General features: G+C 42.6%; 2 protein-coding genes across 5 annotated transcripts in view; one reads left to right on the top strand and one right to left on the bottom strand.

Moving 5' to 3' along the window:
• Positions 1-7,418, top strand: part of LOC128398415 (neurabin-1-like) — a 39,292-nt gene extending 31,874 nt beyond the window's left edge. Inside the window, exons 17-19 of one of the 3 annotated variants that reach the window (XM_053359464.1) lie at positions 470-586; positions 3,526-3,714; positions 6,144-7,418. In XM_053359464.1, coding sequence (XP_053215439.1) covers positions 470-586; positions 3,526-3,714; positions 6,144-6,311 — 474 coding nt within the window. In that variant the 3' untranslated portion in view covers positions 6,312-7,418. The remainder of the gene's footprint in view (positions 1-469; positions 587-3,525; positions 3,715-6,143) is intronic. The other 2 variants (XM_053359472.1, XM_053359480.1) reach the window with 2 other exon arrangements.
• A 3,939-nt stretch (positions 7,419-11,357) lies between these two features.
• PDK1 (pyruvate dehydrogenase kinase 1) lies at positions 11,358-26,763 on the bottom strand. Of its 2 annotated transcripts, XM_053359524.1 has the most exons (11): positions 26,217-26,671; positions 23,398-23,539; positions 23,033-23,104; positions 22,076-22,260; positions 21,741-21,836; positions 20,410-20,487; positions 18,266-18,342; positions 16,558-16,656; positions 14,887-14,997; positions 13,066-13,179; positions 11,358-12,961 (listed from the first exon to the last, which is right to left on the bottom strand). In XM_053359524.1, the coding sequence occupies exons 1-11, from the start codon at positions 26,332-26,334 to the stop codon at positions 12,821-12,823; spliced, it is 1,233 nt and encodes a 410-aa protein (XP_053215499.1). In that variant the 5' UTR covers positions 26,335-26,671; the 3' UTR covers positions 11,358-12,820. The 2 variants fall into 2 exon arrangements, with proteins under 2 accessions (XP_053215499.1, XP_053215508.1); XM_053359533.1 differs by lacking the exon at positions 13,066-13,179 and having other exon boundaries at positions 26,217-26,763.
• Positions 26,764-26,986: the final 223 nt, after the last annotated feature.

The following is a 26,986-nucleotide window of genomic DNA, read 5'->3' on the forward strand; positions in this document are numbered from 1 at the left end:
AGGAAGCCATACTGCTTCCTGTTTTTCTTACTCTGCCTGCAACTTGAAAGCAGGGATGGAACATTTGGAAGCAGAGTCGTTTGTGCTCCTCAAGACCAGGAGCTGCCCATGGTGCAGGTCTTGGTTCCAGTCTCTGATAATCAGAAAACTAAGGTCAAAGTGCAATCCCTCCCTAGCCCCCATTAAGGGAATGAATTTACGACTAACCCTATTCATTCCTGACTAACCCTATGTGTTGAAAATAGCTACCAGAACTCTCTGAATATTTCTGTAGATCAGATGATGAGCCCAATATGTGTGTATTGTGAATTGGGAGAGAGTCATGATGAATGTAGATAAGCTTAGTTCAGAGTTACTGGAAATAAATGATTAGTTATTTTTACTTTTTTTAAAATAAGACACTGTGCCTCCTTGTGATTTATTGTTCCAAGGGGGAAGTTAACAACACATTATTTTCACTTGTTTGCAGAGTAGAATTGTCATAGATGATTCATACGATAGCAAGCCAAGTTGTGATCTGTCAGGGTTAGTGACAGAACCAAATCTTTCAGGGCGTTCACACACTTTAACCTTCTCTTCAAACGAGGTGAGTTTCAGTGTGTCTGTGTATTGTTGATATCACAGTTCAGACTATATTATGCAATTTAAGTTTGTCTCTAATGAAAAGAGTAGGTTATCATCATTGCACCTTAATATTTTTATAAGCCCACATTGAAAAATGTACCTAGGAGATAAAAAGTATTTTGCTTGTTATCAGTTTTGGGTTTGATATTTTATCACACTGAGCTACTTTGCATGTAACTGAAGCCAAACGAGGACTGAATGTGCATCTGCTCTGCTTTTGCACTGCAAGAAAAAAAAACACTTTAATTACATTCCTAACATTATAAGACAGCCAATTGATTAATAGTACCACCAGCCAATGCATTTTGCTTTCTATGCTTCTGCTATTTGTGTGAATGGCATGCATCAGTACTTCTAACAGAATACACATTGTCTTCCTCATTTCAGTCTTTTGGCTGTAGAGCTTAATTCTTGCTGCGTTAACCCTAAGAGCGTTCCACCAGATTGGAGCTGCGGCCGAGAAAGCCCTGGCTCTAGTTGAGGCCAGCCTAACCTCTCTGTGGCCTGGGATCTTCAGGATGTTTTTATTTGCAGACCGTAAATTTCTCTGTGGGACATACCAGGAGAGGCGGTCCCGTAGGTACGAGGGTCCTAGGCCGTATAGGGCTTTAAAGGTTAAAACCAGCACCTTAAACCTGATCCTGTACTCCACCGGGAGCCAGTGCAGCTGGTATAGTACCGGATGAATATGATCTCGCAGCGAAGACCCCATAAGGAGTTTCTGGGTCAGTCTCAAGGGCAGCCCCACGTAGAGCGAGTTACAATAATCCAGTCTGGAGGTGACCGTCGCGTGGATCACAGTGGCTAGGTCTTTCTTGAACAGTTTTGTGTCCATACACTATGTTGACCTTTCACCTCTCTTTCAAATTACTCCGTAATTCAGTTTAGATGGATACTGTTCCTTGCGACTCTCTTCCAGTTGTCTTGAGGATTTTGCACTCTCAGCACAATAGGGCCGGATTTCATTCTTCATTTTCTCTCTCTGCATCAACTGGGGCTTTCAGAGACTGACCTTTACTTGATTTTTAGAAATGGAACTTGCATATCTCTACAAGGAAGGATGGAGATAGTTTCCTTTCAGTAACACAAGTTAATGTTTTTGAGTAAATATTGGATACTTGCTCGTGCTAAACATTTTAATGTAACAAAAGGAGTAGTTTATTCGTATTTTTAAAAATATGTCTTTACAAGAGTAGCTGACAAGCCTGGCATTGTGAAACAGGCTCAGAAGAAGTATTCTGTGTTCACGGACATCACTTGCTAATTCCTTGTTTTTATATTATAACTTGGAAAGTTATTTTGCTTTTAAATTTGAACAACAAGTGGCTCTTGCATTCGTGATCCCTGCTGCTTTCAGGTGGTCCTTGCATCTACATTGAAAGTAAAAGAAATGCTGAAGAGCTCAGGTGGGGAGGCTGTGTGAAGTTTGCATGCTGTAGCAAAGAGGTAGTTCCCTTTCCAGTTAAATTTCTCAAATTTAACTGAAAAAGTGCCTTGCCTCTTCAGCACTGTAAGGTGCTATGATGGAAACTTGTAAGAAACCTGTTTGCCCCCGTATGCATGCATAGTTTGATCTAGAGCAATGCAGCAGTTAGTTCATAAACCATTGCTATCATCTAAAGAAATAAGCAGTAAACCAATAAAAAAATGAGCTGCAAGTACAATAACAAAAGTAGGGATCACATACTACATTTTTACAAGCATATAGAAAGCAACCTTGAGTTAGTGGTGCAAATGCCATTGCTGAATTTTAACAAAACAAAATTTGTATTATTAGTACTTCATGTTTTTAAAGTTCAATGAAGATGCATAATCAGCATGGTTAGTCTTTATGTATTATGATCCTTTTCATTTCGGCACAGGATGAAATAAAGAGTTTTAAGTATTTGTCTTGAGTAAGAAAGAAAAATTTCCTCTTTGACCAAAGACTGTATGATAGCTTTAGAAAAATTGAAAAATAGTTTTGTTTCTAGCCTTGGTAGATCAGTATGTCCTTTGTCCCCTTAGCTACAGACTCCTAATAAAAGTTGGCAAAATGAATATACCGTAATACATAATAGTTTTGTATTTTTCCGCTAATGACACATCTAGACCAAGGTGGTATTTTAATTGATAAGTTGTAAAAACTGACTCACTATCTCCATAAAATGAATTCAACAATAGATACCTACGCAATAGATAAAAAGAGTGTTTTCTTCCCTTCTCTCTAGCATGTAGTGTTCACTCTGATGTGGACTTTCACCAGCAGGTCATTTGCTTTGGCCTAGTTTCCATTTCAAGGGCATTTGTGATGTATGTACGGAAACAGTATAATATAGGTGGACTTTATGGGGCACAAACATAGAGAGTGGTATGTCAGCAAGTTTTACTTAGAGTAGACCCATTGAAATAAATGAACATGACTAAGTGAGGGGCATTAATTTATGTAGATCTACTCTGAGTAAAACTTACCACCTAGAGTGCTGCACCTAGAAGACCAGAAACTGTATGATCTTTTACAATAATTTAAAACTCTCTTTTGGACATTCAGTCAGTGATACCATAAAACGAGTGAATTTGAGAATACCTGTAAGTTATCGAGCAAGGTCTGAAAATCCTATATCTCTCGAACCTGGACATTTACACTTGGTTCAGCGAGTCCACTGTTCATAAAGGTATTTACAGTGAGCGATCTTTAAATTACTGTGCATTGATATATGTGTTCAGGCACTTTGCACTATGGGAATTAAATAATAAAATAAACTGAAATATTGGAGGGGAGACCAACTATGCACTCAACAATTCAAAGTCTTGAATGTTTATAATTTATATATATATCTCAGAAATGCAGTATTTTTTTATTTTTAAAAGCAGTAAGTTAAATTACTATGTACCTAAGTAAAAGCTGATTTGCTTTGTTAGACTTCCGATGATGAACCATCAACTACAGGGAAACAAAACCAGTGGCACAGTCGGCCCATTTCTGAATGGACAACGCAACAGGTGTGCCATTGGCTAATGGGAATGAATATGGAGCAGTACATTGCGGAATTCACAGCCAAGTGTATAGATGGACAGCAGTTAATGCTGCTTGACAGTGACAAGTTGAAGGTAAGCTTGTATACCTGCTGTCTTATGCCAAGCCAAAACTATGCACTGAAAATCTGAACACTTAACAATATAAGTACAAAAAGGTAAAGGACCCCCGACGGTTAAGTCCAGTTGCAGACTACTCTGGGGTTGCGGTGCTCATCTCACTTTACAGGCCGAGGGAGCTGGCATTTGTCCACAGACAGTTTTTCCGGGTCATGTGGCCAGCATGACTAAGCTGCTTCTGGTGAAACCAGAGCAGCGCACAGAAACACTGTTTACCTTTCCACTGGACTGGTACCTATTTATCTACTTGGCACTTTGACGTGCTTTCGAACTGCTAGGTTGCTGGGAACTGCAGGAGCTGGGACCGAGCAACGGGAGCTCACCCCATCATGGGAATTCGAACCGCCAACCTTCTAATCGGCACGCCCAAGAGGCTTAGTGGTTTAGGCCACAGCACCACCCACATCCCTAATTAAGTCCTTAATACCATGTCCCTAATATACTTATAAGTACAGTATAGTGTTATGTTATGTGTTGATAATTTAGGGGTTGGCTTCCTTCCTTCAATTCCTTGTTACATAAAATAGATTCATTTTAATCGGTGTTTTTGTTGTTGAATTTGGACACACATTTTTAACGTATCCGAAGTTAATGCATTAAGCTTTGATTGTATGAAATGTTAGTATGTTAAAAAGTAGTCAAAAAGGTTTTCTGGGCTTATCAGATGTTGCCATCTGCTGATAAAAAACTATACTGCACCATGCTAACAGAATGTTACTAGCTTCTCATATGCTATGGTAGCACATCTGTTTGGCCTTCCTTTAGGGACCTCGCAGCAGTCCCATAAAGTAATGTAACCCTATTTGAGTATTTGAAGCATTGTATTTCTTTAGACCCTAACTATAGGGTGCTACTCTATTGGGACACGGGTGGTGTTGTGGTCCAAACCACCGAGTTTCTTGGGCTTGCTGGTCGGAAGGTCGGTAGTTTGAATCCATGCGATGGAGTAAGTTCCCATTGCTTTGTCCCAGCTTCTGCCAACTTAGCACTTCCAAAAACATACCAGTGCAAGTAGATAAGTAGGTACCACTGCCGCAGGAAGGCAAACAGTGTTTATGTGTGTGCTCTGGCACTTGTCATGGTCCTCCGTCCGCCAGAAGTGGTTTAGTCCTGCTGGCCGCATGACCTGGAAAGCTGTCTATGGACAAACACCAGCTCCCTCAGCCTGAAAAGCAACATGAGCGCTGCACCCCATAGTCACCTTTGACTGGACTTAACCGTCCAGGGGTTCTTTTTTATAGGGTGCTACTATAAGGTTGAGGGACACGAGTGGTGCCGTGGTGTAAACCACTGAGCCTTGGGCTTGCCGATCAGAAGGTCGGCTGTTCGAATCCCTGCGACGGGGTGAGCTCCCATTGTTTTGTCTCAGTTCCTGCCAACCTAGCAGTTCAAAAGCACATCAAAGTGCAAGTAGATAAATAGGTACTGCTCTGGCGGGAAGGTAAACAGCGTTTCCATGCGCTGCTCTGGTTTCGCCAGAAGCGGCTTACTCATGCTGGCCACATGACCTGGAAAAACCACCTGCAGACAAACGCTGCCTCCCTCGGCCAGTAAAGCGAGATGATCGCCGCAACCCCAGAGTTGTTCACGACTGGACTTAACTGTCAGGGGTCCTTTGCCTTTTTACCATAAGGTTATTTTTGAAGAGAGTGGTGCCAGTCCAAAGAAGTTGCTCTGAAGCCCAGCAAAATTAATAGGTTTTAAGTAGCTGCAACCAACTTGTCCTCTTACTACCAGTACCTCAGCACTGTGAATGCAAATGGCCACTGCACCATGCCTGAGTAGGTAAACTTTAGTATGATCTGGCCTGGATACAGATAACTACTGATAGCAATTTTCATGGCTATTGAAGCATTCCCTTCATCTTTTGAAGCCCCATGAATTGTTGTTGAACAGTCCAGTTCACACTAATCTTTACTCGCATGATCATGGGTATACTCATGAAGACATTTTATGACTGTTAGTGAATATGAGGGAAATGTGTGGATTCGCCCCTTAAGGTTGGTTCTTCCAACTATGTATTTAGGAGTCAAGGAAATTTAAGTATTTCACATTAAGCTGTCCCAGGTTTGTACTACTTGCAAACCATTCTTGTCTGCACTAAGATGTTTTTTGTTCTGACTACGACATCTTTCTTCAGCTTGTTTAAATCATTTGTATTCCTTCATTAGATTTGCTGAATTTTGTAGTTTGCAAAAATACTTAGTTTGGATGTTGTTTTCATTGTAATGATAATTAATGGTTGTGAGTACTGCTGAAAATGTTTTGTTTTTTTAAAGGAAAAAACAACAACCCAAAACTCATGCAACAACAATGCACATTGTTTATGCTGCAAATATTTCTACTTTGTAGAATATAATAAAATGTGTTTTTTTCTATGAAAGGCCCTGGGAGTATCCAGTCAAAATGACCGATCAACAATAAAGAAGAAAATTAAAGATATTAAGAAAGCACAAGAGAAGCTGGAGAAACAGAAAGAGAAGTTTCAAAAGAAAGAGAAAGAAGTCCGGAGAACTGGCAGAGTGGTGGCCACCGTAGAATCAAGCTGCTAAAATTCTTTAAAATATCCTATGCAACTACTTAATCTGGTGTAGTCACAAGGGCTAGTGGAACTATGCCAAGGTAATGTTTCAATATCTTTATTTTTATCAGACTCCCTTCAGCTTGAAGAAGTGTCACAATTGTATATTACTGTATAATTATGAATGGGGGAGGTGGGAAGTGATAGCTTTTACAATATAGGTTTTTTAATCTCCCATTTCTACAGTCCTTCCCTGTTTATATGATTCATCAAATGAAATATTTTCCATTTTTTATATTTAGATCGTTAACTTGTACTAATGAATAGTAAATTAACTTTGCATTAAGTAATGTGTATATATGTATTACTTATTCTAGGTCCCTGAAGTGTCTATCAGAAGTATATACAGTTTTGATGAATAGGATGTGAACATAAATTGCAGTATAATGTTGGGTGGTATCTGGTATAGAGAGACAGTATCAGGTCATTATGTTCTGTTGAAGAGAAGTTTGTTGCCATTAGTGTTGTATAGAGGAAAAATTAAGTTTAAAAAATAATAGAAAATTAATTTAATCGTATTTTGACTTAATGATGTGTTTAAAATCCTGTATTTTCCAGAGTTCATTTTAAATTCAAAATGTATTGTAGTAATATAATTCATGACTTGCATCTTGGCTTTCTTATTTTCTAAAATAAGATAACACTTAAGTTTCTAAGCTGAGTATGTTGAAGCAGGATTTCAAAGTTTATTGATCAATTTTATACACTTTTGTATGGACTATGGGGTTTTATAATCCATGTAAGATCAAATTGTAATACATGCATTACACTTTCCTACTCAAGATACTGAGGACCAAAAATATATTTTTACTAAACTTTCAATGCTATTGGTCTTCCTAATACCAGAATGGGAATAGCCGGAGGAGGTATGAATTGAAGCACTGGGTTTCTGCAGTGTGTATAATTACACTGTAGACTACGAGATGTCTTCCTGTTCATGAGTTGCATTTGTTTTCCAGAATAGTGTCAAACACAATTGCCATGTGCTGTTGGGCAACACATAATCTGTTGTAGGAAAAAATACACTACATTGGAGTGGCACTTTTGAGAAATGAAATAAATTTCATTCAAAAAAGAACTTGTATTTTGAAATTCTTACTATTATGACTTACATGTGCATGAATTAGTAACATGCTCCCATCTAATGAAATGATTATTTTGTAAGAAAACATTGAAAACTGCCAATTGTAAATTAAGACTACAGTAAATGAAACGCACATTTTGAGCATTTTCAAAATAAAAGTTTTAAGATTTTAATGGCATAGTACTATTATCTTGGATTCAAGAAACCAAGAATAGGAGAAAATGTGTATTGGTATTATTGCATGAGTAAAAGACAGGGTTTTAGTCATCCAGGTTTGACTCAGAGTAGTCCTGCTGGAATTAATGAACCCAAGTTCATCATGTCTTATTTCCGTGGGCTTACTTGGGAGTATAACTAACATTGGATACAAGCGGGCTAGAGTATTGAGAACTTGTGCAATGAAAAAATGTCTCTAGATTGGGAGTCACTTTCCTCCCAGTGCTGTTTCCATCACGTAACTCTTGAAGTGTATACTTGATTCTGACCGAATTAAGCCTTCTAGGAGGTTTTTGCTCTAGGAAGCTTAGTTTGCTCAGAATTGAGTATACACTTCCAAAGTTAATGCTAAATACATTACTTCTGGTAAATGAACTACCATAACCACTAGAGAGCTGTGAAAATTTGTGTCCAGGCTCTTCTACCCATGTACTATCTGAAACCAAAGGAGCATATTGGTTGCCGGATGTGAATCCCCCCCCCCCCAGCTTTCCTACCCCACTACTATGGAAGAGTACCTTTTCCCATTGTATGTAAGGAAGATGGTTGTCAAGGTGAGCCTGTCTGGCAGGCCATAGATGGAACACACCTGAAGACTATCACAGCAGAGGACTTGTGGGCCGCTAGATGTTGTCAGACTCCCAACTCTCACCAGCCTCAGCAACCATAACAAATTAGATGACTGGAGTTACAGCCTTAACAAGGGGCGACCCACTGTTTCCACACTGAAATGATAATACAAGACAGACACCAGGAATTATCGTGCAATTAATCAATGGAGTGCCAGATTTTTTTAAATCTTAGGATTTATTATTATAAAAATCACAGTAAGCCTCTTTCTTGCAAGCCAAAATTTTCACAGTACAATGTTAAAATTCCGAATACAAAATGCCTGGCTGTTGTAATGTTATTCTTCCACCTGCAATAGAAATTATTTCCAAATCTAGCTCTAGCAAGGGAATACACACGGCAACCATTTTGTGTGAGTTTTATCAGCATGCGACTGCCGACGTGAGCACTGTTTTCAGCCCCAGAAGGGAGCGGAATGGGGCGAGCTTACGCACACTCCACTGACACGCGAGATGACCCAGAACGCAACCCCTGTGCAAACAGGGAGTTGCCTGGAATATAAAGTAGTATTATAAATTATTTTCTCCCGAAATGCTTTATTCATAGGAATCAAACTTTAAAATAGTAAATGAACTCATTGTGCCTATGACCGAACAGCGAGTTTGCTACCACAAACAGTTGCTTTGGTTAGTGGTAAACCTTGAGTAGACTTTGATTGTTGAACATACTTAAAATAATCATCCAGCTGGGACAATGTGCATGCGTATCCAGATGTGTACATGCAAATCCCCTGGCAGTCTAGAAGGCAAGCGTAGAAGCGGGCTCAACAGGCATCCATAGTACAGCAATGCACATGCAGTTCCTCTGACTACTGGATCAGGACTGTAGCCCTGATTACAATTCATATTTTACATGAATAGAGGATACTAATTCCAGAATCTCATTCAGCCCCTCCACCTCCAGATGATCAAACCTTCATAAGCGGCAGGCAGGTGCAAATGTGAGTGTTGGTTTTTTAATGATGCCAAACCTACTGTATTCTTTGTTTACTAGCTCACAGAGCAGAAATGTTTTACTCCCAAAGGCTGTGACACCTTAAAGCAGTAGCTTGATATGTGTCTAATTTGAAAACTTCCCTACTAAGCTGCTATTGGTTATAGCCAAGGGCAGTTTCATTCTGCACAGCACGTTCTATGATCCAATTGGCATAATGAATTTCCTAATAAGATGCTCCAACGTGCAGGTGGGTCTATTTTGCTGTTTCCCAACTATCAACAAAAAACTTAACACATCATTTGGCACTGCCATTACTCTGAAAAGGGTTTCATTCCTGAGTAAATATGTTTACAATCATGGCACTGTACTCTTTAATCCGGCATCTCAGTTACTGCAAAGTGGCTAAACTGCATTCTTTGATTTCTGCGTGTGCATCTTAATGGAGGATCTTGCCTAGGAGGCATCACATGAACATTGCAATTGTGGAGGTGAATTAAACGTTGGCGGCAGAAATTGTCAAGGGAGAGCTAGGAACCAAAGAGAAGGTGAAGAGAGCATTATCTATTTTATGCCACATTTGCTGGATATAAAGAAATTTAAATGCAACACCAAGTTAGGCCCCAAGGTTGTGTGTACAGGCAGCAAATAAGAGTTTGTGCCTGTTGAGTAAAAAATGTACCATAGCTGCTTTTGATGTCTGGGTGTGTGAGCAACTTTTTCCCCCCCACTGGCAATGCGAGACTATCTGGTTGGTTTATGGCTCCACCAGGTGGTCAAAGGCAGGATGAACATTTTAAGAAGTAGGCAGTTCCCATAATCCAGTTCACTGTTGGCAAAAGCAGCAATGTCACTTAAAACTTCCACTGGCTTTTGTCCTCAGGTCAATGTTTCTTGCTTTTGCCACCTCCCCCCCCCCCTTTTTTCCTTGGTCCTACACTGTTTTTCTCAGTCCCACTCTCTATTGGACTTTAGTTTCTCATTCCTCAACCCATCACTTTCTCTGCTCCCACCTTACTGTCAGGCCCTACTATTTTTTATGCTCCACTCCCTTCTCTCTCTGCTTAATTATTAAAAAAATCCATCTGTCTCTATCTTTCTCGTCCCTCCACCATTCCCTTGCACGCTGACTGTTGAGGAAGGTAGCTGTGTGTGTAGCGGAGCTGTTGAAACATGCTCTTACTAGCACCATCAGGGCATGTTACCTCGGGCACATATGTTGAACACAACCTGATCACAGCCAGACAGCAGAGCTGCTTCTGGCTTCTGAAAGCAGTCCTTCTGCAGCCTCTGGCAGCTCCTTAGCCTTTCCCTTTCCTTTCTCTGTGTGATCCTTCTCCCAGTACCTTCACGAGATACTGTAAAATTGGTTCCTGTGCTTAGGCTGAAGAAGCGTTTGGTAAGAGGGTCTCTTTCTCAAAAAAAAATCTTTTTCTTTGCTGGAGTGGGGGTCCCAGCCTAGTTGGGGGTAATTTTTGGTACATCCCAACTGTATAGCCTTGTGTTGTCAGTTGGGAAAAAATACCAATTGGTACCTACCTGAAGGGTAGCTTTCATTAGCACCACAAGGCTACTGCACCCTACTTTTAATGACTGCAATATTCACTCATTCCCATGCAGTAATCTGCATTTTTATTTATATATAGAGACAGACAGACAGACAGACACACACACACACACACACACACACACACACACGGGAGTCAGGCCTAGCTGATCCTTGTTCTCTCAGTTTCTTGTTCTATACTTATATTTTAGGTTTGCTACTTCGGGCAAACTAGATTGTGGGAGCTCTTTACTTCCCAAAATGTTTGTTCTACCTTCAACCACCAGTTGGAACTATAACCCAACGCAATAGGCTTTGCTTTGCCAATGGGAAACTACCCTTCAGATAGATACCAATTGTGCTTTCTATAATGTATGCACAACTTACTAGATAGCTCCTGTCTTGATTATTCCTTGCAATACTGGCATTACGTTCACGATGGCTGCAATCGTTCATCCGCTTCTTGTTGAGTTTGCAAGTTACCATGACAGTATTAGAGACTACCAAATACCCCAGAATTTGGCTGAATTCAGTGAAATGAAATGGCTTTCATTCTACTACTTGGCAGCTGGCCACATGTTTATAGAAGATAGAGCATAAACAGGAAGTTAAATATGTATAGAAGTATTTAATAGGCTAGAGCAGCAAGAAACATCAGAAAGTATACCACATTTTTAAAAAGAACTAATACGTTGTTATTGCTCCAGTTTCTTTTCATTCTTAAGAAGCTGAACATATCCAAATATTTTAAAAGAAATACTATAATAGTGCAAAGAAACATACCCATAGCAATTAGATGTCAAAAGTACTATGTGCATAATGTCCAAACTTTCTTAACAACCTGAGGCCTGTTTCATTTTTGCAAAAATCAGTGCAAGTATCAGTGGCATTAAATTAGGAGGCAGGCTGTGCTTTATTAACAACTTTCATTTACTGAAAAGCAAAATTCATCAAAAGTTTAAGCACTTTCAAATACCACTAATTTCAACAGGAGAATTGAGGACTTGCTTAAGCCTCTCCAGCAATTCCATTTTGTCCAGATCATGTTCAGCGTTTTTGCATTAATTGCAACTGCTGACATAAAAGGGCTGGATCCAGAGATGTCCTGTGCGTGTGGCAAGGCACTCCCACAAGTCAGCCCCACTGAATTCTCCATAATTCCCTATCCCACTACAGCCCCTGTACCCCATCATATGCCATTCCAGACAGTCCTTCAGTTCTCAGAACCAACTGTGGGGGTGGCAGGAAAGTCCCACTACATAAGTGAAGTTCAACTCATCGTTTTTTGGGATCCAATTCATTATGCCTGAATATTCTGAAGAGAGGCAAATATTCTTTCCTGGAACTCCATCTAAAGAATAACATATTTATGCACTACCAGATTTGAGATTTTCATTCAAACCTCCTACAGAGGGTAAAAACACAAGGCACAAGCTAGCCAAATGTAAATGTTATCAAGTGCCACTGATTTTAGTGGGATATATTTAATTATGTGCTAAAATTCCAAATTAATATTAATGAAACTCAAGCTGGATCATGTATGAAATTAAATGCATGTGGTTTGTTAGAAGAACTATGGTGTCTAATATTAGAAGGCTCAAACTGTTTGATTCCTAGAAAAAAGCATGATCATGTTTTATCTAGTATTTCTCACATTGTAATGCTGTCTGTGCTAGTGCAACTGATTCCCAGATAAGGTTTACAACATTGCAGTTCTTTAATTCAACTAAGTTTTCCATGGAAGTCTCATTAGAATGCTTGGCAAGTGAAATGGTACAATACTTGAACAAGCTGTGCACTGACCTTTTTATGTAAAATCTAGAACTTGATACACCAGATCTACCTGCAGAAGCAATTTAAGATGGAATGATTGAAATGAATTTAGCATACTCACTTTTTTAAATGAATGCTGCTCTAGAAAAGACGTGGTTTTCTGACTCCTGTTTAGTCAAATTGTGTGCTCCCCCATACAAAATATTAGAGCTGTACTGTAGTAAACCAGACTTACACAGTCCTAACATGAACTGTGTACTAAGGCTATCTTCTGCACACCACATATTGTCCCATATGGCTATATACTGCGGAATGTAGTCATGTCTTTTGGCTCACTACTTGGGACACACCAGTCATCTGCTTCATGATTCGCTGTGTAATGTTTCCAAGCTGATTTGTTATATACCGGCAGTCTTTCAACAGATTCTGTTGATAAAGCCTGCAGAGAGAAGGAAAGGGCCATGTTCAATATAACTTAGCCATCATCAGATCCTGCCTTTTAAATGGAAAGACGTTTGTCAAAGCGGGTGATAAATAACATGCCTTTATGAAGATAACAGCATCTGTACCATAACCCTCTAGCGAATAGAGCTTCAGATCTCCTTGGAAGTACTGAGCATAGAGACGGGATATAGGCAAGCCGTAACCAAATCCAGCCTAAACATAACACACACACACAAAAACCAACAACAAGAGCGTTAGCTAAAACATATGAAAAACAAAAATAGTAATGGGAGGAATTCCAAGTTGCACTCTTCTGATCATTGCACCAGCGCAAGCATTTTAGCTTGCCATCCAGAATGGTCCCCTTCCTTCCTCCCTCCCTGCGATGTTCTGGGGTCTTCTTGACCCCCCCCCTGCCAATTTTGGGGGGTGCAAGGGAAGGACAGTGGAAACCCCCATCGCGTCCTTGTGTGAGCTTCTGCTAGTGGGACTTGTCTGTTGAATCCCGCCCAATATAATCAACATTTGCCATAGAAAAAGCATTCTGTTGCTGGACACAAACATGAGAAAAGGGGAGTTACTTTCACAGTGAAAAGAAAATGAAGACAAAACTGCAGGTAGGTGTTCTCTAATATTCTTCCCGATCCGTGCCAATGGATTCCTATCCAGATGAAACTGAAGCTTGCAGTTATTTATTTTTATTACATTTATAACTTGCCTTCCTTGAAAAAGGAGCTCAAGGTAGCATACATTTTTATTCCCCATTTTAATCTCACAACAAAGCTGTGAGAAAGACCCAATGTCACTCAGTAAGCTTCAACACTGGGGATTTGAACCCGAGTCTTCCAGGCCCTCGATGCAACACCCTTAACCACTAAGCCACACAGTTGGGCCCTCCTCTCCTGTTCATTCTTCTGTTCAATTGCCCTTGGAAAAAAAGCTGTTCATTTATCCCTATTGCATCTGCATGCAATTTTCTCTTCTGATAGGATCGCATGGGCATCTTACTGGATATCCAGTAATTTCACTGTGTGACATGACTGGCACTAGCAGATGTACAACCACTAGGCATAAGGAAAGACAAGTGTTAGATAATGTGGTAGAAGATAGCACAGAAACTCAGATGAAATGTAAGAACAAGCAGACACAGGACCTAGAGGTGTATGAATTTGTCTCACTGAACAATGCTCTTATTTGACTTGCTGTGGAGTATAAAAAACTGCCCAGATAAGCCACCAAAACAACATAGGCACCAGCTCACAGAATCTTCAGCCTTAAACTTATTAGCATTTAAAATAGTTGCACACCACTCTAGAAAGCAGGGAGCAAAAATGGCAGTGAGGCTGTTCTTGCCCATGAACTGGAGCGAGTTACATGCATCGTTAACTGCACAAAGCAGGTTTTTGCTGATGGAACAGTGCCCTGCTAGAGCCTGATTTTCTTACTGATTTTTTTTTTTTTTGCATTTGGAAGTTTGTTTGTACATGCAAGAGTGGAACTCTGGATACTGGCTTTAGTTAATAATAACATCGTTCTGGCCCATATTTACCATAAGCAATGGATCTGTGTATGGGCAACGTACAGCCAGTGTGGCCTAATTTCATGTGGCTCTTTGCCTAATTTCAAAAGACCTCTCTGCAAATTTACGTCTGGCAGGAGTGATCTGTCCTTTCCTTGGTAGCCTGCTGGGGAGGCAAGAAATGGAGAAGGGTGGGGAAAGAAAGCAAGAAAGAAAGAGCAAGAAGCTCTGCGTGTACCCACTACTGGCTTTTGCCCCCACCCCCCACATTACCCCAAAGGAATGCTGCCCTCAACTGGAAAAGCCCCCCCCCATGTACAAGAAAATATTTTGTTAACCATTTCAACTACCCAATTTGCCAACTGGCAATGCAAGGTATCACATAAAAATGGCCTACATACCAGAGGTGTTGCTCGCGATGTCTCAACACGGGGACGGGGTGCAGTTGAATACATGTAGTTAAACAGCCGATCTATTTTCCTCAAAGGAACACCACCGCCACGATCACACATCTAGAATGTGGAGGGGGGATTAGGACTTGGGGACGATTCATGCCACACGCTCTAGATCTGGCTAAAAACAAATGCTGGCATACCCAACCTTACATCAGAAATATACACCTTGTATTTTTTATTATGTATTTAATGTTTTTATATTGTGCTTTTAACTATGGAACTGCCCTGAGACCTGCGAGTATAGTGTGCTATACTAACTGAATGAATGGTGAATGTTGGCCTGCATGCACAAAATGTACTCCTTCAAAACGATTTATACACTACTCTTCAGTTAGTTTGGATGTTTGAGACAGTTAATAGAATAATAAAAAGGTAAAGGGACCCCTGACCATTAGGTCCAGTCATGGCTGACTCTGGGGTTGCGACGCTCATCTCACTTCATTGGCCGAGGGAGCCGGCGTACAGCTTCCGGGTCATGTGGCCAGCATAACTAAGCCACTTCTGGTGAACCAGAACAGCGCACGGAAACGCCGTTTACCTTCCCGCCGGACTGGTACCTATTTATCTACTTGCACTTTGACGTGCTTTCGAACTGCTAGGTTGGCAGGAACAGGGACAGAGCAACGGGAGCTCACTCCGTCGTAGGGATTCGAACCGCCAACCTTCTGATCAGCAAGTCCTAGGCTCTGTGGTTTAACCCACAGCACCACCCACGTCCCTCTAATAGAATAATAGGCAGCTAATAGAAATATAATAATGCAAATCATACAAAACCAAAGATTTCTTTTTCAATGCCAAATAAGTAAAAACAGCAGAAAACATTTCAATAGCAACCCCAATCTACAAAAGATATAATCCCCACAAGGTCTGTTTAAAGGCAGGTATGGACCACAAGCTGGGAATCCAGCAGAGTATCATAGATAGGATATTTCACAGCTGAGGAGGCAGCAATTGAGAGTCTGCTCATACAACCATCCACTGAACCTCAGATGACACCGGGACATAGTGCAGGTTCTCCATGTGGAACAGGGTATTGAGAAGCTACATATGAGAGGAGGTGATCAAGAAATCCTAGGCCCTGGCCATCGCTGCAGATGAAACAATATTGTAGCAATGCATCCTACCTGTCTGGCTCCGTTTAAAACCCTGGCAGCCTTGGATCGAGTTTCAGAACGCTCTACAATGGCAGACAGTCCGCTCTTGATATTACTATGACTGTGACCAGGCCTGTTCAGTTCAAGAGGGGGCTGCAGCTGGAGAAAAGCACTCAGGACCACAGCTGCCAGTCAAACATCCAAGAATAATGACAGATCCAGGAGCATCTCCCAGCTGCTCATCTGAATGTTATGGGGAGCACAACCACATCCAAAATAGGCTGAACTCCTCATCCTGGATCAGAAGATCCCTGAATTGGCAAAATACTCTAGCAGTCCTGTTTGAATCATATATGCTGCTTCCACTTGCTATTTTATGACCAGGCAATTCGTTAGTAAATAAACACGCAAAATGCCCATGGCAGGTAAATGCACATCAAGATGAAAATTACTGGAAAAGCAGTGCTTTAACCGTTTGCCAGGACTACAAAGTAGGAAATGAGAGAGTAAACAAAGCCATTACCTTCACAGTTAAATCCTCATTGCCTAATGTGATGTGGACATGAATTGGAGGGTAAATGTCTCGATCCGCATGATGTTCCATGGTAGCTCTCATTGCATTCTAAGATTTCAAAACACGGAAGTAATGGCCAAATTACATATCTGTATATCATTTTAGCTTGGTAATTTAATAAAACAGTTTCATTTAGCTGTGATCACATAATGATTCAAAACATTTTAGAAGAAACTTGTTCTAGAATACATTATAAAGTTGCTTCCTGCTTTGTAGACATTTTATGAAGCTACCCAACCGACTTGACTAGTATTTGGTTATTTCTATCTTTCAAGATTGAAAGTTATTTCATGGATGCAGTGCAAGAACGCGAACAGTAGTCTGAATTCTGTTCCCTGCCGTTTTAGAATTTAAATACGGGAAACAACGTATATTTTGTATTTTAGGTATGAAATCGAGTCCCTTTACTTGCAGAACAATCCATGGAAACAAAATCTGGAAGACAACTCTATCATTCTCACATGCGACCCTGTGCACATAAAGGGATCCCCTAGGGTTGGGGAATCTCCAGATGTTAAAAGGCAGTCATGACCACAGCTGCCACCTATACATAGATGAATAATGCCAGTTCAGGCATGAGGACACTCCACTTCTGACTGCCTAGCCAATGGTCAGATATGACAGGGCTGCAATAAGTCCGGTATTTCCTGGAAATATCCGGAATACTGCGTGTGGGTGGGAATCAGTGAAATGTCTGGGAAATTCCAGATGCAGCCCATGTTATTGCAGTCGTCTTTCCTAATTTTCCATAACAATAGCTGAGAAACGGCAATTTTTGTGACACTATGCAACTTTGGGCAAAACTAAAAAAGCTCAACAATTTTGCCCGCCCCCCTCAAAAGTCTCAACAACTATCCAGATTTTCACTGTTTGTAATATGGCAACCCCGGATATGATAAGAGTTGTAATCCAACAACATCTGCAGGCCCACATTCGAGTACTAAGCCCAACTCCAGTCCTGGCGACCACAGCTTGATGTGAAGCCCTAAAGGTAAAGGTAAAGGGACCCCGATCATGAGGTCCAGTCGCGGACGACTCTGGGGTTGTGGCGCTCATCTCGCTTTATTCGCCGAGGGAGCCAGCGTACAGCTTCCGGGTCATGTGGCCAGCATGACCAAGCCGCTTCTGGCGAACCAGCGCAGCACACAGAAACGCCGTTTACCTTCCCGCCGGAGCGGTACCTATTTATCTACTTGCACTTTGACGTGCTTTCAAACTGCTAGGTGGGCAGGAGCTGGGACTGAACAACGGGAGCTCACCCCATCGTGGGGATTCGAACCGCCAACATTCTGATCGGCAAGCCCTAGGCTTTGCGGTTTAGACCACAGCACCACCCATGTCCTATGACCTGAAGCCCTACTATGCCTCAAAAATCAGCCTGCCCTTCTCTGGGCTCCTTGGTGCACTGGCTACTTCCCTATGAGATTATGTTCACCTGAGTCTTTTGAAGGGAATGAAAATAAACGGAGACCTCCTTCATGACAGTAGATTGTGTGTAAGCCTCAAGCGCTTGTCTTTAAAAGAGATATACCCCCCCTTCTCTTTTTTTCAGCGTATCAAATGTCAGGAATTGCCGTGTTTGTCTTGTCTCTTGACAGTTTGGGAACAGAAAACAGAGAAAGAGGATCCACAACATATCAGTGTGTTTTGTACAAACCTTGAAAAGTTCAAAAACCATGTAGTAGAGATGTGACGGGACATACACCACCTGCATGGGCTGCCCTGGTGATTTTACTGTAAAAAGAGGGGAAGAAAAAAACAACCGAGCGCTGAACTATCAGTTTTGGCAAGGCCTGACTGAGCACGACTAAACAGTGTGGCCCTCTTAGAAGTTTACAATGGCTTAGATTCAAAAAGCTTATTTAGGCATGCCAAACAGAGCTTGTATATCTATCCAGAGCTATTTTTGGATTCCCACCTGCCCCTTGTTGAACACAAGCAACCTCTGCCCCCGATACCATATTACAAATTTATTCTGAAACTTCAAAAATAATACTGTATTTTTCGCTCTATAAGACACACTTTTTCCCTCCTAAAAAGTAAGGGGAAATGTGTGTGCATCTTATGGAGCGAATGCAGGCTGCGCAGCTATCCCAGAAGCCAGAACAGAGAGAGGGATTGCTGTGCAGCGATCCCTCTTGCTGTTTTGGCTTCTGGGAGTCAGAATATTTTTTTTCTTGTTTTCCTCCTCCAAAAACTAGGTGCATCTTATGGTCTGGTGCGTCTCATAGAGCAAAAAATACAGTATGTTGGAACTAAGCACATCCATGCTTATTTGGATCCAGGTACATAATATTTGTTTTTCTATTTTATTATCTGTCTAAAAGATGCCCACTCCCCAATTTGAGAAGGTATATTGGAGGTATACCATAAATGCTGTTTCTGTGGCTTGTGTGTCACAGGGCTTGCACACATAAAGACACATCCTTCTTGCAATAGTAACCGCTGAAGGTTGTTGCAGCTCTTTACCTTTTCAGTAAAAGGTCGCACATGGTGTATATATTTCCGATTTACTCTCTGCCCAGCAAAATAAAATCCTGATCTGGCAGCATTACAGGGCTGTGTTAAAGGTAAAGGGACCCCTAAACATTAGGTCCAGTCGGAGACGACTCTGGGGTTGCGCCACTCATCTCGCTTTATTGGCCGAGGGAGCTGGCGTGCAGCTTCCGTGTCATGACTCAAGCCGCTTCTGGCAAACCAGAGCAGCTCACGGAAACGCTGTTTATCTTCCCGCCAGAGTGGTACCTATTTATCTACTTGCACTTTGATGTGCTTTCGAACTGCTAGGTCGGCAGGAGCAGGGACCGAGCAACGGGAGCTCACCCCGCCGCAGGAATTCGAACCGCCGACCTTCTGATCGGCAAGCCCTAGGCTCAGTGGTTTAACCCACAGCACTGCCTGCGTCATGCTGAAATGTGTTCAGAATGTGAAAGTTCCAAGTAAACCTTAAATAGGTCATTTCAAAGAAGTATTCGAAGAAAAAGTATCGCTCACAGTGTAGCTGTTGCAGTTATCACTGTAGGATAAGTGGTCTCACAACAAAATGTGCCTGGCGCAGTTATGAACCAGGGTGTAACTCATGGGTAGGCAACCTAAGGCCTGGGGATGGATGCGGCCCAATCGCCTTCTAAATCTGGCCCGCACACAGTCCGGGAATCAGCGTGTTTTTCCATTTATTTAAAATGTATCTCTGGGTTATTTGTGGGGCCTGCCTGGTGTTTTTCCATGAGTAGAATGTGTCCTTTTATTTAAAATGCATCTCTGGGTTATTTGTGGGGCACAGGAATTTGTTCATTTTTCCTCCTTCAAAATATAGTCCAGCCCCCCCACAAGGTCTGAGGGACAGTGGGCCGGCCCCCTGCTGAAAAAGTTTGCTGACCCCTGGTAACTCGACACCGAAAGCTACTTCACAAGTTCATGCTATGAACTTTTCCCGGCGAACCCTGCAACACGCAGCACATTTCTTTCACTGTGCAAACACGATGCAGAGACCTGCAGCCACCCAAGGTCCCCCATAGCATATTTCTATAATGAAATCGGCATATATGGACACATCATGTTTAAGGCTGTGCCCAGGATACCCGATTAACATTCTATGCACCAGAAGCAGCACCTGTTCGCACTGCAGACTGAGCAAGACAGTCATCACACACGTGATGCCCAACCAATGGAAAGATGAGCACTACTACCGCAGACACAGTCTAAAAAGGGAGACCTGCACAAAAAAGTGGCAGCGTGTGATAAATCCTTGCCAAGGACTTGTGACTTCCTTTAATAACCCACTCCACTTCCTGTTCTTACCGTTTCTCTCCTCGAGTACAAGTTCTGGAGAATTCATGTAATACAGGTCACAAAGGGTCTTTGCATTTTCATAGCCATCTGCAAAAAAATTAAACCACAACAAGTTTGTTTAAAGGTTTACACTTCGCAGCTCTGCACAATATCCTGGCAGCGGTTTTTAAAAATATCAGGAAACAGATTAATGACAGCCCAGTTCTTAACTGCTCAGGAGTGAACTGCTGGCGACTGCAGCTGACACCAATTATGAATATTTCTGGCCAGAACAACTCAAGTTACTAACTACAGCTGCATGCATGCCTCGATTCAGTGCAAAGAACAGAAAAAGTGTATGGTAATGCAGATTTTAATTTCCAGAGCCTTCTTTTCTTTTCTTTTAAGAAAGGGGGGGAAAGCCAAATATATTGTCCCTGAGGTTGAACGTGATTGAAAGTGTGTGAGCAATGTTTGGTAAAATCTCAGAAGCCAGAGTGGATTAAAATTTCCAGTAGCCTTTCACAGCCCCCCCCCCCGGTGACCAGCCAAATACCGTATTTTTCGCTCTATAGGACTCAGCTTGTTTTAGAGGGGGAGAACAAGAAAAAAAAAATCTCTCCCTCTCTGTGCAGCACCCCTTCAGCGAAGCAGCAGGAGAAACGGAGCCCTTTCCATTTCTCCTCCCGCTTCGCTGAAGGGGCGCTGCACAGAGAGGGAAAGCTGTGCAGACAGGGAAAGCTGCGCAGCGCCTCTCCAGCGAAGCGAAGCCAGGAGAGCAAGAGGGATCGGTGCACACCAACCCCTCTCCAAGCTTCAGTGAAAGCAACACGAAGTCTCCAGAGCGCAGCAGGAGCGCTCCCACTGCGCTTCGAAGGCTTCACGTTGCTATCGCTGAAGCCATGGAGCCTGCATTCACTCCATAAGACACACACACATTTCCCCTTAATTTTTGGAGGGGGAAAAGTGTGTCTTATAGAGCGAAAAATACGGTACACGCTATAAAATGCATAGGGAAGTAACCGTGATCCTATGCACATTAACTCTGTTGTCAGTCCTGTTTAGATCCATAGAGTTTACTCTCCAGCCAAGTAAGTGAAGTCACACACTCTCTCTAGTTTAGGACTGAATTACAAAAATTGTCTACAAGTTCTGTAATTCAGCTTTTCTTTATGTATAATTTGGGTGAACTTGTCGAGAATTTTTTCCCCTTTTTTGGCAAAGTAACACACAGTCCTGATTATAACCACCAGGATAACTGACAACACGGACGATGTTAAACACAGTCAATAGCCCGTTTAGACTGCCACCAATGATTTGCTATTACATCTGTTTTCCTTGATAAGTCTACCTGATGTTACCTTTTATGACTTCAACCACATTGCACTTAGGATCAATGCTTCCAATGTGTTTGGGATGAGCAGGGTTGACCTTGACTTTCCCCCCGAACAACAAAGCTGCCAAATGGAAGAAGATAAGAAGTGAATTCACAATTTATGGGCTGCAAGAGCAGCAGCTTTTACATCGGGAAACAAACAATTAATATATTGTTTTAAGAAGAAAACTGGCAAGCGTTTACAGACAAGGAAAATGCTAAAACACGGTGCCCAGTATACAAGCCCCTGGCTTTGAAAGAAAACCACTCTCAATTGCTCTACACATAGGTTTCATCTCTGCGATTAACCGAAGTACTTACTGTGCTGATTAAGAAGCATTCTGATTGAAATGCGGCTCATGAAGAAGCGGTCTAAAAAATACTGCACATTCTGACTGGTCACTGGATCAACACCATAGTGGTCCTTGTACTCTATCACGCCCTGAGCCATGGTAGGAATGACATCGTTGTGACGATTCCGGATTGTTATCACAGTATCTGTAAAACTGAAACCAAGTGCACGCTCTGTGAAATGGGTCTAAGGCGCATTAAAGGCCCTAGGTGGCGAAAATATGGTCTTCCATATATTGTATTGCTGTACTACAACTCCCACTGACCATGCTGACTGTGGGCTGATGCAAGTGCTGAAGGGCCAATATTTCCCCACCCATGCTCAAGAGTCACAGCTTCCACTTAACTATTCAGTGCAAATTTTTTTTAAAAAAATGGTCTTTTAAAAAAAGTATTTTGCTATTCAATAAATCATCCAGGAAGCAAAAATTGACTAAAAATTTGAACTTTCAAATACAGTGGTACCTCGGGTTAAGAACTTAATTCGTTCTGGAGGTCCGTTCTTAACCTGAAACTGTTCTTAACCTGAAGCACTACTTTAGCTAATGGGGCCTTCCGCTGCCGCGCAATTTCTGTTCTCATCATGAAGCAAAGTTCTTAACCTGAGGTACTTTTTCTAGGTTAGCGGAGTCTGTAACCTGAAGCGTCTGTAACCTGAGGTACCACTGTATGGGTCTGTCTCTGTTAGCATAGCCATGATCATTTTGAGAGCAAGGTCCATCAACCCTTGTTATTTTAAACGCTTAAGAAAGATGTGTCTACCTCTTGACTTCCCTTCATTCAGAATAGTCTGAAGACCGCCCTTAACATCTGTTCAATGGCATAAAAGGATGACACTCATCTTCTCAAAGCAGAATAACATCTGCACACAAAGAGTTTAGAGAATCCGTTGCCACAGTATATTCAAATGCATTAAAATGCACTTACCAAGAAATAGCTTCTGCATCTTCAGCACTTTTGTCCTTGAAATCAAGGATCTCCTGAAGGCTCTGGACGTACCTATAAACACAATTTCCACACGGTTGGCCTTTGTCATATATATAGTCTAGCTGAAATTATTAGCCATTTCCTGCTAACATTTTCTAACAAAGTCGAGATCATTAACTCAGCAAAATAACATTGGAGGGCTGCTTTCAGCTTCCAAATCTTTCCTCACAAGTGAGAAGAAAACACGCAGAAAAAAGGTATGTAAAAAATAAGTGAAGGCACTTCACATTTTCTATCATCACTAGCTGTGTCTATTAAATATCCAAGATCAGTTTTGCTTTTCGTTTTTAAAAACTGATTCTTACCAACTCTGGACGAGCTGAACGGAAGGTGTTTTGAGAAGATTGTCTGGAAGTAGACTTATTTCTTTCATTATGTTTGCTAATCTTACTGGCAACTCCTGTCGCAGAAACATAAATGAAGTTTTCTCACATGCATTGTCAGATCCTAAAGGGGGGTAAAATATAGGAATCAAACAATATCTGCAGAACCACTGGATGTTATTTTATAAAGGGAACATTGAACCCAACTATGGAAATGTGCAAATTCATGAGGAAGAAGGAAATGTGGGGACAGAATTTGTAGTTATTCTCTCTCTCTCTCTCTCTCTCTCTCTCTCTCTCTCTCTCTCTCTCACACACACACACACACACACACACACACGAAACATTTAAATTCTAAATGGGGAACCCTTTTCCTGTGAAGGAGGGCTACATAATGATTCTTATTCTGACAGTTAATTTATTAATCACCTTCTAAACCACTGCCTCAACGCAATTTACACACAAGATAGTTAAAAACACAAAAACAGCAAATGCATACAAAACATGACTGAATCCTGAACATTTGGTAGTAAAAAACTATTTAGCCAGCTGGGACATAATTCAACAGGAATGCTGTTCTATTCCACAGGTCAGGGACAGTCAAATGAAAAGGCCTGCTCTGTGGAATATGCTGCTGTTCCTTACAGGGATCGAACCTGCAACCTTGGGGTTATCAGCACCATGCTCTAACCAACCGAGCTATCCATGAGCCCATTGCAGTAATCCAACTCTGAAGTTACCAGAGCATGGGCAACCAAGGTCAAGCCATCTCAATCCTGGAATGGTTGTAACTTCCTAACCAACTAAAGTTGGTAAAAGACACTTCTAGTCATCCCTACATCAACTTGAGGGTAATCTGTTATGGACCACAACCTGGCAGTGGGCAGGTCTCCCTTTTTCTTTCTCTCTTCCTCCAGTGGGCTGCAAAGGGAGGGTCAAATAGCTCTTGCTAGAGGTATGAACCTTCACCTTCTTTCCGTTACTCCATCCATTTGAGCTGTTACCCCATTTCCCCCTCTTCCTACCCTACTCCCACCCTTTCAGACTCATGTGTCACCTGCCACAATTAAATTAGGTTGAGGTCTGCATTAAATTAGTAACATTGGTTTCTATCAAAAGGGATTTGGACAAGAAGCAAGCACGTAGCTTTGCTCAAGTTTAGCAGAAATCCTTGTGTACTCTATGAGCAATGCAACAGAAGCCACTGACATCGCAATATATTTTTCTTGTGTAACATTGTGGTAAAGCTAACAACATACAACTGCTACAAGAAAAAACAACCACCCCACACTCTTGAAGAGCGGCAAAATGATTTTTTTATTTCCTAGCAATAATATCACAGTATTAGCTAATGCTCAATTTAGAGCTCATTCACCACACTTGCCTGATACATGTCAATATTTGGAGATATACATTTTCCTTCACATTTTTTACGCTACTGAGCACTGTAAACACCAAACACAGAGGTGTACTTAGCAAAAGCGAAATTATCGCATAAAGTCCAAATTAGTCCTCATAATGTTTCTGCTATCAGGTACACTGTTCGAATACAACGTATCAGCTGCCATGTCACACATGGTAGTGTTAAAAGAGTGCTGCAATTAGATACACTGAGGCAAATGGCAGGCTACAAACCAGATTAGATTTGAACAATATTGCTTACATGTTTTTAAGATATTATATAAACCTGGCACTTGCAGGCTGATATTATAGGACGTTACTGCTTCTCAACAGATAAGGGTGTAGAGTTTAGCTGATGCAATATGCACATGTTTTATAAAACATTCAGCAGGGCCACTTGCAATAAATAAGGAAAAGTAGCCATTAAAACACAAACACACACACGTCCATTTCATATATGGTCCACTCTGGGGGGAAATTAACAATATGGAATCCTGGCTTTAGAAGAGGACTCCGCACACTATGATTGGGAAGTGCAGGCCTCTGCAATAATGACAACCAGGGCAGAAAACTGTTCCAGGATAGAAAGGGCCATCACACATCTGAGCAGAGAGAAAAGGTACTAGATTCAATAAAGCTGAATTCTTTGCACGGCAACATCACACCTCTCTGCTCAGACTCCAGAAGAATCCCTTCCTCGCCTGTTAAGGTGGCTGCGTGGCAATTTCCCTTTGCTGGAAACAGCCGCTTTGCACACTAAGCAAGAGAATTTGGGCGCGCGTGTTAATGAAAGCTCTTAATTAAAACTTGCACCGCCAACCACAAGCGTGTTTACTCAGCCTCGGGAATGCAATGTGTTGTTGCTGCTGCTGCTGCTGCAATAAAAGCGCGAGCCTATTTGCAAAGCTAAGCGGGGTCAACTTGGATGGGGTCCCCGCCCGCGTGTTGACATTCCTGCACTGCAAGGGGTTGCGCTAGATGAGGCTGGGGGTCCCCGTTCCAGCTCTGCGGCTGCCGCCGCAGCATTACATTTGAACTCCCAGGCAACTCCGGAAGCAGCAGCCTAGTCGGATTTGTTTTGCTCGAAGCGACAACGCGAGGCCTCCTCCTCCTCCTGACCTGCAAACCCAGAACCCGAATGGAAGCGGAGGGAGGCGGCACAGAGGACGCCCGTTCCCAGTGGCTGCGCGTCCCGGGCCCGCACCCAGGCGCCTGCCATGGCTGAGGGAGGGAGGGTCGCTGAGGGGAGGCCTAGCGCCCTCCGACCCCCAAGCAGGGTCTGCAAGGGACGGTGTCCCACGGGGAGAAGAAAATGGTGGGCCGCTGGGAGGAAGGAGGGGCGCGAGCAAACCAAGGGGGCGCCGCGCTTTCCCACCGGGTTGGCGGCGGCGCTCACTCACCGAAGTCGAGGAACTGCTTCATGGAGAGGGGCGACGGGGAGAAGCGGCAGTAGAAGTCCACCTGCTGAGGGATAGTGGCCGGGGAGACGCTCCTCAGCAGCGCCCGGAGGAGCCTCATGGCGACCCCTTGGCGCGGAGAGGCGCGCAAGGCGCACCAGGACGCACGGGAAGCTGCGGCGCGGCGCGCTCCGCTCTCGTTCTGGGCCCCCCTTCAGGTCGTCCCCGCCGCCATTTCCAGGCTCGGCAGCTGCAAGCCGAACAACCGGTGGCTTTCCCGGGCAGGTTCTCTGCTCTGTGCGGAGATAGAAGGGAGGAGGTGGGCGGCGGCGGCGGCGGCGACGCCAGGCAGGGACAAGGGGCCGGGCGACAAGAGCGGCAGCAGCAGCGCCTCCTCCTCCTCCTCTCGGCGCCCAGCCAAGGAGGGGGGAGAGGCGGGCCGAGGCGGCGCGAAGGTGCGGCGGGTGGGTCCGGAAGAGCCGCTCCTTGGCGCTCCAACCTGAGGGAATCCGGTGCTTGCAGTCCGAGCCGCCTTTTCTCCTCAAAGATTTGGCTACCTGCACCCGCTTCTTTGGCTGCGTTTCGGTGCTGCTCGCTGCGTGCGTGCCTTGTGCCCCTTTTAGCAGCTGGTATCCCTCATCATCATCATCATCATCATCATCATCATCATTATTATTATTATTATTATTATTATTATTATTATTATTATTATTATTATATGCCGCCCATCCTAGTGGGTTGCCCCTGACTCTGGCCCAGCCACTCAGGGATAC

The sequence above is a fragment of the Podarcis raffonei genome, chromosome 1, assembly GCF_027172205.1.
Source record: "Podarcis raffonei isolate rPodRaf1 chromosome 1, rPodRaf1.pri, whole genome shotgun sequence".
Lineage (NCBI taxonomy): Eukaryota > Metazoa > Chordata > Lepidosauria > Squamata > Lacertidae > Podarcis > Podarcis raffonei.

What these genes read in the sequence shown, in the direction of transcription:
- PDK1 (XM_053359524.1), bottom strand. Translation starts at nt 26,334, where the DNA reads ATGAGGCTCCTCCGGGCGCTGCTGAGGAGCGTCTCCCCGGCCACTATC. An exon ending in GTTCAGCTCGTCCAGAGTTG is followed by an intron (nt 23,105 to 23,397) that starts GTAAGAATCAGT and finishes TTGTGTTTATAG; the next exon opens with GTACGTCCAGAGCCTTCAGG. An exon ending in GATGCAGAAGCTATTTCTTG is followed by an intron (nt 22,261 to 23,032) that starts GTAAGTGCATTT and finishes ACTTGGTTTCAG; the next exon opens with TTTTACAGATACTGTGATAA.